Source organism: Cetorhinus maximus, chromosome 25 (genome assembly GCF_964194155.1).
Source record: "Cetorhinus maximus chromosome 25, sCetMax3.hap1.1, whole genome shotgun sequence".
In the NCBI taxonomy this organism is placed as follows: Eukaryota; Metazoa; Chordata; class Chondrichthyes; order Lamniformes; family Cetorhinidae; genus Cetorhinus; species Cetorhinus maximus.
Window position 1 is genome coordinate 18,926,958 of NC_135903.1, and position 12,441 is coordinate 18,939,398.

A 12,441-nucleotide genomic window follows, 5' to 3' on the forward strand; every position below is an offset into this window, starting at 1 on the left:
GTCCCGTTCACTCATCACCCCTGAATTTACTGACTTATAACTGCTCCTAGTTAACTAACACCTCAATTTTAAAATACTCATCCTTGTTTTCAAATCCCTCCATGGCTTCATCCTTTCCTATTTCTGTAATCTTCTCCAGCTCCACAATCCTCTGAGATACCCGCGCTCCTCCAATCCTGCTCTTTTGAGCATCTCCAATTTTAGTTGCACCACCATTGGTGGCCGTGCCTTCAGCTGCCTGGGCACTAAGCTCCCAAATTCCCAACCTAAACCTCTCTAACTCTCTCTCCTCTTTTAAGTTGTTCCTTAAAACATACCTTTTTGACCAAGCTTTTGGCCAGCAGCCCTAATAATGTCTTATGTCTTTATCACCCTCCTGTGAAGCATCTTGAGGCTTTTTATCATGTTAAAGACCCTATATAAATATGAATTGTTTTTGCTGTTGTCAGGGCTACCAGATGGCTGATGGTCGCAATACATCAGCTAGCCACTCAAAACCTGCTCCCAGTCAGAATCTATCCCAGATTTTTTGTAAAGCTGGTCTATGTTATTTTTATTTCCCTCTCACTCTCTTTCTTTAGGACTTTCTGCAACATGGGCAGATCCCTGAAAGGGATAGTGGAGATTAAGACTACTATGAAAGTCTCTATCACTGCCACTCGTAACTGAATGCTGATGGCCTGGGATGACTCAGTCTCCGATTGTTTTTCCCTCTTTCTTTGTGCAAGCGTCTCCCTTCGACTCAGTTCTAGCCCTTGCCCCAAATACAGTGCAGCTGAGGGTCAGGAACTCACCATAAGGGAACCAGAGCTTCATCGCACAGTAATGCCATTCTGTTCAGGGTGTCAGAGCGCCAATGAGTTTTAGCACTGCAACGTTCTTGTGATCGGGAACACAATCAGGCCCACCAACTCTTCCATACTAGGCGACTCAGCTTGAGAGTGCAGCCTCACACCAGTAGCTTAGGCCATGGTTGTGAAACATGGAGGCAGCTAGTCCACAATCTGAAGCTCCGTGGAGACGGTGACTGCACAATTTAAACAGGGCAAGTTCTTCTTTAAGAGGCAGAACAATTGGTAAAATGATTTCTGTAGCAGTTAAAGATCTTTTAAACAGAAGGAGGATCAGGGTGAAGTAATTAAAGCCCTATAATTGGTTCACCATGGCCTATAAATCAGTGGTTTCTAATTGTTACAGTTTAAAGTTGATGGTTAGCATTCAAATTACTGTTATTCATTACTTTAAACAGACTCCGTTTGTAAAGATTTATATTTGTAAAATCGTATTTCTTCAGAAAAACGACATAAAGCTTAGTATTTAAAATAAAAATGACAGGATGTTTGTGTTCAATATCAACGACCCATCTTTAAACTATTACAGTTGGTAACACATTAACCCTCTCCTTGTTGAATCCCCTCTGCTAGTCTCTGGAACCCACAGATGTTTAAGATTACAGGTATAGCCTTTAAATTTTAAAATTGGAATGTGATAAATGTTGTACACACATGTGTGCGCATTCATATAAATTGCACATACATGCAACACATGCATGCATTCGCACACTCTGATTAGAAAGCCTTGCATGTTCTTCCTGCATTCTCTCAGAGTTGAACTCAAGACCCATTAGATTGCTTTCTATTCTAAGGCTGTATCAGTGCTACACTACCGGTGTCTGCAGAGTGCAAGAAACAATTTGGCCAGTTTGAAGCTACACTGTGGGCTGTGGCTGGTTCCGGCTCTTACTCTGCCAGCTACCCATACACAGCGGGCTCTGCATATCAGACAGGAGTTATACTCCACACAGTGCAAATCTAAATAAATGTAGGATGGCTTGATTCTATTGCGCTCAACAATCAGATCAGGGCCCAATTATCATCACCGTTACACTGATGTTCACTCGAACAACAGGACACCTACACAAAGCGTAGGATCGTTCAAGAGATTCCTCTCCCTCCTTATGTCAGAACTCGAGGCTGAAGCAAGGCCTTGAATTCGGTTACCTGCCACCAACCAGCTGGCATAATTAATATTATACAAAAATTAGTCGTTTTCTTATCGATTCTGTTCAATGATTCTGTTTCAAGAGTGATAGTTTAAGGTTGTTTTGTTTTTGTAGTGAAAAGTACCTTCTTCTATCTTGAGGTATAGAGTTAGGAACATAGAAGATAGGAGTGGGCCATTTGGCCTGTCGAGCCTGCTCCGCCATGCAAACAGGTCATGGCTGATCATCTATCTCTTACGCCATTTTCCCCCACTGTCCCCATATCCCTTAATATCATTAGTATCCAGAAATCTATCTGTCTTAAACATGCTCAATGATTGAGCTTCCACAGCCCTCTGGGGTAAAGAATCCCAAATATTCACCATCCTCTGAGTGAAGAAATTCCTCCTCATCTCAGTCTTAAATGGCCTGACCTTTATTCTGAGACATTGTTCCCTGGTTCTAGATTCACCAGCCAGGGGAAGCAGCCAACAACAGCTACCCTGTCACGCCTGTCAGAATTTTGTAAGTTTCAATGAGATCGCCTCTCATTCTTCAAAACTCTAGAGAATTCAGGCCCAGTTTCCTCAATCTATCCTCATAAGACAAACCCACCATCCCTGGGATTAGTCTGGTGAAACTCCATTGCACTGCCTCTATGGCAAGTATATCCTTCCTTAGATAAGGAGACCAAGACCAAGTACACAATACTCCAGGTGCAGTCTCACCAAGGCTATATACAATTGGAGCAAGACATCTTTACTCCTGTACTCAAATCCCCTTGTGATGAAGGCCAACATACCATTTGCACTGATAATTTTGATTTTGGTGATAATGTAAAATGGTGATATCAATCCATTTGTTTGTTGTTTGTCTCCCCCAATGGAAGTGAATAGAAATGAAAATCAGGGAATAGCATTTCCAACCTTCCATCTTCAGGAATTAAATATTAATCTCCAGGACATTGCTGTAAGGAACTCAGAAAAATCTTGTGTTTTCTGAATGGTTCGAGTCTGGAATGCACTGCCTGGAAATTTGGTGGAAGCAGGTTCAATCGAGGCATTCAAGAGGGCATTAGATGATTATTTGAATAGAAACAATATGCAAGGATACAGGGAAAAAGCAGGAGAATGGCACTAGGTCATGATGCTCATTTGGAGAGCTGGTGCAGACACGATGGGCCGAATGTCCTCCTTCTGCACCGTAAAGATTCTGTCATTCTGTGATATGATTTCTTTGAACACTTCTGTTTAATACATGCGATTAAAGACTGCTTGACTGACATGAAGGATCATCCAATTGGGTAACAAGGAGTCTATTCACTTTCTGATTGGCCATTGGAAAGAATGGCACTGCAAGGATAGACATGTTGGGCAACCGAGGGTGGGAGTGTGGTGTGGGGAGGGGGTGGGATAGTTGAAATGGTTGGCGGCAGGAGGTCATGTAATGTAACCTTTAGGAATGTGGTCAACATATGTCAATGCTCCTATCAAGGAGCTACACATAATTGTTGGCTGAATCCAAATTGCCCATTTGTTAAGGCAGGGATACTGGGGAAAGAGGCTCAGAGGGGGAAAGGAAGTTAGTTAAAGGATAGACCACTAATACAGGAGTAGAGAGATTGAGGAAGCAGAAGTACTGGAGGACTAAAAGACATGCAAAGGGACACGGGAGTGGAGAGCATCATGAAGACTGGGGGAAAATTGGCAATAAAAAATTTTGAAGTTGAGGACAAGAATCTTAAAAGTCTTGCTGAAAAAGAGACACGTCTAAGCTTTTCGTCTTGCACTCACCAGGACACTTTGCAAGAATACAAATATAAGGGGAAAAACAACAATTTATACTGTATGTGATGAGAGTGCTGATTGGTTGGCAAGTGGTGTCGCCATGGAGAATGCACCAGTGATGGTGACTGACAGTTAACTGCCAAGCATTGTTTGAAATTTAAACCAAGCAGCTTGACCCTGATTGATCAAGGCGCATTGCCGTGAAGAATTAGTCAGCGAATGGCTGTCACATCTTGTTTAGCTGAAACAGGCACAATGTGTGTGCATTTTCTTCCTGTCTGCAAAGAACAGGGCCTTGTGTATGAATATATGTAGCTTCCAGTACATGCAAATGCACCACACTGCAAGCCTGACTGACAATCTTAAATTGATTGTCAGCGTAATTCTTCGCGCACTAAGGATTATTTAGCAAATGTTGTCCAATCACAGAATCACATCTCATGTTGGACACTGTGTTTTGAGTTTTGCAAGCACGGGCTGGTTGGGTTCGGTCTGTACCCTGCCTGTTGCGAACAGCAGCTGAGAGATGCTGTTCGGTGTGATCCGCCAGTCTTTGGGACGTATGGCCTACATACGTAGCATCACACTGGCACTGAATTTCATATACCACATTACTCACTTGTGTGAAAGGCAGAATGTCTTTTTGGCTTGACGGCAGCATCCTGTTAGTGGTGAATACCACTCATGTTGCCACTGCATAAAGTTGCTTTTCTGGGTTTTGGGAAGTCTGTGGAAGTTGATAAGGAAGGGGTGATGAGGAAGAGGGGAGGAGATGAGGACAGGCTTTAGAATGAGTGAAGACTCAAGCCACAGTACTCTGGATGACTTACATTTTATGAACAGCAGAACGTAATCAATTAAGTCAGGGTTCTGACAATGCATTACTTGTGATTTTCCAGCTTTTTCTGCTTACATAAACAATTCTTATGAATAATTTTCAAAAGATTCCAATGTATAACAATCTGTATTGGAAAAGAAAAATGCTGCACAAAGACCCGACTTTCCTGCTTGTTTGTGACGTAAACCAGCCCTGTACTCACTCAAATTTGTTAAAATCCAATATGGGGACATCACATAGAGGTAACATTTGCACATATAGGGTACTACATTGAGATGCATAATTTCCTCATTCTGAGAGGAACATCATAATACTTTATAGAGGAGAGGAGAGACAGGGAGGAAAGGCAGAAGGGGTTTGAAAAACAAGCCAACAGAGAAATTGGCAATTTTCCTTTAATAGACTTCCTCCCTTATGTCGCTAAATATTGCTTCCAATTTTGTTATGAAGGTTCACTATTTGACATCTTGCACTGTGTAGTACTATTCACCAGCTAGTAACATTTCTCTGTTTCCAGCTTTTTATTTACTTTTCTACTTTATCTTGGGTTCGGAGGCACTCAAGTCAACATTTGGGTAGCCTCATCTCTATTTTCATGTCAGTCAGGCCCTGATTTTGACAACTAAATATCCTCCATCTAAGCCAGTGGTTCTCAAATGGGTCTGTGGATTTTGTAAAATTTGAATAAATTAAAAATAGTTAGTGTTAGTCTCGCACAAGTAGCTGGCAAGATGTCCACCCTAGATTGCAATGTATATTCCACTGGCCTTTCAAGTGCCTGAGTGGCACAAAATATGGCAGGCCTTCCTGAAAGGAGGTGACTCTCCAGCCAGCACCTCATCATCTGCACAATATTCCACCCCATGAGTTGAAATTAAATGTACCCAACTATCAAGGCAGCAGCTAGCCTCCCACCTTCCCTCTTACTGAAAGGAAATGTGAGACTCACTGCTGAAAAACATGGCAACCCATGGTTGCCCATCACTGTGAAGAAGGGCAAGATTCCAATGTATAACAATCTGTATTGGAAAAGAAAAATGCTGCACAAAGACCCGACTTTCAATGTACTCACTCAAATTTATAAGCGGCAGGCCTTCCCTTGGGATCAAGGACCCCGGGGGCGGGAGTCCTGACTGCCAAGACCTGCTGGCCAATTTTCTGTACTCAGCAGCACCACAGGGGTGGTGGTGGCTGCTGCTGGTACTACACCCACCCAAGGCCTTGCACCGAGGAGGGACCCAGCACAGTTAAGTGATGGAAGGAAGGAGGTTGCGGTGTGGGGGTCACAGGGGTGAGTTGGGTCGGCAGCAAGAGCAGTTGGGTGGCCTTCAGTGGGCCACATTCCCATTGACGGGCCCCTCAATCAGGCACTGAGTGCCTTTGAACAAGGGATTCCCCCTCCCCAGGGACCCTGCAGGCAACCCCACAAGGGTTTGCTTGCCATGCTCCCCACATGGCTGCTCCCCACCCCGCCGTTGGGTTTTTTAGCAGCAGCGGCAGGATGAAAGTATTAATTGCCCACTTAAGGGCCTCAATTGGCAGTGGGATGGGAAGACTGTCCACAGGCCTTCTCATCGTGGACTTAATCAGGGTGGAGGAGGGAAGATGGCGGGGTCCCCACCTTTGTGCCTGATTAAATGCCCCCTCCTGCCACCAAACCCGCCATGAGAGAGGGCACAGGATTCCACCCAGGCAGAGGGAGAATGCTATCATAATGCTGCTTGGCCCACTGAGTATTTCCAGTATTTTCTATTTATATTGTTGGTTTGATCCTTGTAATTGGGGAAAAGCTCTCAGCTTACTTAAATATTCCACCATGTTGCAATAATGTGAATTCTGTGCATGATTAAATAACACTGAGAAACTGGCCTGGGTTTGCTCAGGCCTGTAAAATATTCCTGTGAATGTCACGTTCAACTGAGTACTCTGATAGAACTGTAGGTAATGAAATTTGTAAATTTATGGGATTTTTTTTTTTTAAAAACAGTTACCTGCAGAAGTTAAAACAACCAAATAGGGCGAAACTGCTGTTAATACTGATTTGGCCAATACTGTTGGTATTGGATGAGATCTGTGAACTGATTGCCTGTTAATGGCAGACATACCCAATCATCAGCCACATTAAAGCAGTTTTGTTGGCACGCACTAGAATGTTAGCCGAGTCACACTTACCCTTTATCTCTGTCTTGTCTGGTTTGTCTCATCACTGTCTACATCAGTGAAATTATCCTCGAATTGCTACTCTAAGTAATTTCCTGTTTGCTTAAAAGCATTGTTAAAACACTCATTATAATCCGCACTTTCATACTGAGTGTTATATAATACAATATTTTAAATGAGGGTCTGTGACTATTACTCTTCTTGAAAAGGGGTCCTTCAATGAACAAAGTTTGTGAACCACCGACATAAACAAGATGAAAGGGCATTTTCCCTGGTGCTTTTACATGAACAATGAACTGTTACGGGGTGTTACCTGTTTGTGATTCGGTTAAATAGGGCATATTAATGGTATTTTGGCTGGCATCTAGAACATCTAAACTAGTGACTCATGCCATCAATGGACACAGGACAAAAGTTCAATTTGTTGGGGCACTGGATGGTCAAGATGCTCATTACTTCTTGTGGAAGCTGTTCACCAACGAGTGCTCTGAATTCACCCTGTTTATTTCCTGAAGTGGACATAAAGAGGTGGCAGTGACACTCATGCATATGTGCAAGATAGTGCAGTGTTACGCAATTGTTCAAAGGTTGTAATCGCAACCTGTATTTTCTAACTGTTAGCCATGACTCAGTTCGGTAGCACTCTTGCTTCTGCATCAGAAGCTGGTAGATTCAGGTCCTACTCCAGAGCCTTAAGCAAAAATCCTAAGTGGGCACTCCAGTCCAGTACTGAAGGAGTGCTGCAGTGTTGGAGATACTGTCTTCAGATGAGACAATAAACCAAGGCTGCGCTCTCAGGTAGATGTAAAAGATGTCATGCTGGTTTTGAAGGTTATCCCATTGTGCTGGCCAATATTAATCCCTCAACCAAGATCACTAAAACAAATTACCTGGTCATTGTCACATTTCTGTTTGTGGCACCTTGCTGTGCACAAATTGCCCACCAGGTTTCTTACATTACAACAGTTCTTATCCTTAAAAAATAATTAATTCACTACAATTCATTTTTAGATGTCCTGAGATCATGAAAAACGCTAAATAAATGCAAGACTTGTGTTCTTCTTTCTAGACTTAGACCTTCTCCGGATTAGGGAAAGGTGCATATAGGTCAGAGATATGAAAACAAAATGGTAGCCCCTGGAGCGGAGGCATAGGTTTACATTTGCCATTGATTTTCCTCTGAAGGCTACATAGACACCAACTTAATGAAGTGGTCTTTGTATCCTCCACAGCATTGGTGTCACCTCATAAGAATTTGCTTTGGAGAAGCACTTTCAGAGCATTAAGAGAGGTTTGTCTCTAATTTCTAAATAGAATCTAATGAAGCCACAATTGTTTCCCATGAAGAGATTTTTTTTTTTTGTGGAGCACAACAGAAAATAATAACTCTATAAACCATTCCCACTCAGCTGTGGGAACCATGGAATGTTGCTCCTGCAGCAGGAGTACAACACTTAGATCATTATGAAGCATTAGCAAGACCACACATGGAGTATTGTGTACAGCTGTGGTCACTGTTCTTATATAAGGATATAGAGGCAGTGGAAATGAAATTAAACGGATAATTTCCAGTTTTACATCGTTGAGCTATGAACATAAACTAAAGAAATTAAATCTGTTCTCATCAGAGAATATAGGCTAGTAGGAAACAGAATTCTAGACTGTAATTAGGGTTGCCAAGTGTTATTAAATGTATTTCTGGAGGCTTCATCACATGACTTGCCCCCACACCAGGCCATTAGTCGGCCAACACATCCATCCTTGTGATGCACTACCTTCCTACACCTACTGGAAAGCAAAAAGACTCATTACCCAATTGGACAATGCTTGGCTGTCAGTCACACAACCTTTTTTCAATATTTCTATACCTGGTAAAGCAAAATTTTCAAAGAAAATGACAAAATAAACAATCTTTTTTAACGTCCTGATGATTTTTCTCACAAAGCACATAGCAATGTCCTAGAGATTGATCTTCAATTCCTGGAGACTCCTGGAGGTTGGCAACCCTACCTAATATCTTGAAATGCATTGATGATGTAAGTGTAAAGGCACTTTGTGAATAGAGGTACAACACATTGAAAGCTGTTTGGGGGAGCACTAAGTTTAATTTGAGGCAAGGGGGAGAGGGAGACAAAAGCAATGTCAAAGTATTTGAAGGAAGGGAAAACCCATCTCCAATTCATCCCAATCCCATCCTGATAGTTGCACCTATGATTCTGCAACATTAACAATAGAGCCAGCTTCTAACCTAAAGAGGACACACCTAAGTGGAATAGTCTTTTCACAACTTGACTGATTGATGATGTTAGACTGGCTCCTAATAATGTGTGTTGACTTGATTAAAATAGTCAAATTGGAATTGTATCAATCCCCATTTCAGTGGCAACAGAGAACAAGGGATTGGATGACAAATGACCCAATTGGATCGAGAATGGAACTTAGGGGGTGGAATGACATCCCCTAACGGACAAAATGTTCTTTTCCCATTCCAAATCACTACATCTTTATGGCTGTAAATGAAAGCCCATTCCAGAATTCCTAACTTCACTCTGACGCACCAAAACTACGTCAAGCTTTGTGCCACCTATGAATTAAGGAATGATTTATGTTTTTAAATTCATAAAAAAGGTTGACAATAAAACATGGTGAGGAAAAATATGAGACAAAACTTGAAAATGTAACCAAAAAAAAGGAAAATGTTTGGAAAAATTCAATTGGGAATGTTCAGTGTCCCAGTACATTGTGATACTGCCCTATGTGCCAGACCAGTGGAGTGTGATCCCTTACTCACTCTTTGCATGAGGTGACAAACCCTATTGAAGCTATTCTCAAATGAACAACGCAACTTGGGGAGGCAGTGGCATTGTCACGGCTGGTAATCCAGAGACCCAGGGTAATGCACTGGGGACCTTGGTTCAAATCCTACCATGGCAGATTGTGTATTTAAGACCAAGATAGATAGGTTCTTGATTGGTAAGGGGATCAAAGGTTACAGGGAGAAGGCAGGAGAATGGGGTTGAGAAACTTATCAGCCATGATTGAATGGTGGAGCAGACTTGATGGGCCGATTGGCCTAATTTCTGCTCCTATGTCTTATGATCTAATAGTGCTTTAAGATTCATTACCTGACATGCTACTCCCAGAATGCAGCAACACTTCCTGTAGCCCTTTATAATTACACATATCTTCCCAGCAGCACTCTAAGAGTGACCAGTGTCCTTTATGGTGGTAGGATCTTTGTGAATGGCAGATTTCTGTTGTATTGGAGAAAGTGTCCATGCAGCCATGCAGTAAGGGGGAATTGACATTCTGAGGGTCCAGCAGTCTGGTAAAGCAGGCAGAGAGCTGGGACTTGCACATGTAACCTGTTGCTACACACTGTGGCCCATCACAATAGCATCTGATTTCACCTGAAAAAGACAAGAAGTTCTGATTAGTGAGAGCATTTGGTGAGGGAAATCAAAAGCCATAAACAACAAGTAAGTTGGAACCATCACTAACCTTGTTAGTTGAAGGTTCAAGACACAGAACCATTGAATAAGATTTTCAGATCATTTGGAATGTTATTTTTATCTCTTGAAGGACAGTGAAATATTAACAATTTCTATATGATGGAATACATTTCTACTTTGGACCACTGCAATGATTCAGGATTTCAGTTCAGGATTTGGCTCCCATTCTAGTTGAGCTCCCCTTCATCCTCAGGATTCACCAACTCATGGGGAGCTGCCAGGGCCCTTGTGTTAATGTGGAAAGGAAAACTGAGCTGGGGGAAGAGTTTGACAGAGATCATTACTACCATAAAAGGTGCAATCTCCCCGACAGTTGGTTTGGAGCAATGGTGTTGATAGCAATGGAGCTATTCACACTGAAACCTTTGAATGCTCTGGCCTGAAGGAGCAAACTGAGGTAACAAGGGCAAAATTGGTAATATTAAAAAATGGCAAAAGGTATTTACTAATACTTTAGAGAAACCAGAATGCCACAATTGGAACTTAGGAAGGGGGTTGGCAGGTGGGGGGAGGTGTAAAATCGGGTGGCATGACAAGGTGCACTGTGCCTATTGCCTACCCACCTCTCTGGTATTCTACCGGCAGCAGCCGAAGGGTGCACATGGTGAGGCCGCCAGGTAAAAGCTTATCTCAGGGGGCGGTCCCCTCCTGCACCCTGTGCCCAACGGATGCCCCCCACACTCCTCATCCTACCCCAGTGGTGATTGGCACTCCCTCCTGTTCCACCCCCTGGCCTCCTGATTGTGGCCCCCCCACCCCAATTGCCAGTGCCTGCCTGCCTGACTGACTGACTGGCTCCGGCAAATATTCCCCACTTACCTTTTGGTCCGGCTTCCATCACTGCTCCTCTCCCCCTGTGACCGATGCTATTTGACATCACCTCTGAACAACCTAGCTCTAATTTTAAAGGTTATGTCCCCTTGTCCTGGCTTCCCCTACCAGAAGAAATCATTTCTCTCTATTTGCCTTATCAAATACTTTCCTCATCTTAAACACCTCAATTAGATCACCCCTTAATCTTCTACATTCACAGGAATTAAGCTGAGTTTATATGAGCTGTCCACATAATTTAACTTTTTAGTCCTGGTTTTACCCTGACAAATCTGCACTCTGCCCCCTCTAAGGCTTAAATATACTTCCTGAGGTGTGGTGTCAAAATAATACTCCAGATAGGGTCTAACCAATATTCTGTACAGTTGTAACATAACTTCCAGCCCTTTGTGTCCCAGCCACCTTGAGATCAAATCCATTTTTGTTCCTGCCCACTAGATTTTAGTGACTTTTGTACTGCGATCCCTAAATCTCTCTACTTATCCACAGTTCCTAGCTTCTCACCATTTAGAAAATACTCTGATTTGTCTTTCCACATTGAGTTCAAACTGCCACAGCGCTGCTCATTCACTTAATCTTTCAATAACCCTTTGCAACTTTCTGTTCCTAGTTATGCTATATGCCACCTAATTTAGTAACATCAACATGCTTAGATATACAGCCCCCCATTCCTTCATTCAAGACATTTGTAAATATCGTGAGAAGGTGAGGCCCCAGAACAAATCTCTGTAGGCACCACTATATTGCCAATTTCAGTACATGTCTATGATCCCCTCCCTCTGTCTCCAACCTCCTATCAACTCCCTACCCAAACTAATGGGTTGGACAATAAACATATGTGCAAATTACAATACATAGTACAGATAAACCACCAATGTCATAACTGAATCCAGAAGAATTGCATATCAAACAACAGTTTTCCTTATACTGAAGTCACTGATTGATGTTTGGGTTTGGTTTTACCAGCCCAAGGAGCCTTCCTGGATTTCAGCCAAATGGTGATTCTTGGTGTGGAGGTCTGGACTGTAAATGTCGGCAGACCATAAGGCTGTCCGGAGCATCCAGCTGAACCTCACCCTGTCCTCACCAACATCCACAATCTCGGGTTTGCTGACTGAATAGCAATCAGAATCAGGAGCTCTGCCTGACTAGCTTGGGGATGCTCAGAGCAACATCGACGTTTGCAATGTCACCCTGGCAGAGATCGCCTAATTCAGCAAGGACCGTGTTTCAAACCTGGAGCCCTCTGGCTCTGCACAGATCACCAGGTACTGTAGTGCATTTACCCAATTAAACATTGGGAGAGCTCAGTTATATTTATCTGTATTTTCC

General features: G+C 42.8%; 1 protein-coding gene across 1 annotated transcript in view; it reads right to left on the reverse strand.

Annotated features, from left to right (window-relative positions):
- LOC144667946 (BMP and activin membrane-bound inhibitor homolog) overlaps nt 1-12,441 on the reverse strand; it is a 31,369-nt gene that overhangs the window by 14,620 nt on the left and 4,308 nt on the right. Inside the window, exon 2 of the mRNA XM_078529581.1 lies at nt 9,892-10,176. Within this exon, the coding sequence (XP_078385707.1) occupies nt 9,892-10,176 (285 nt within the window). The remainder of the gene's footprint in view (nt 1-9,891; nt 10,177-12,441) is intronic.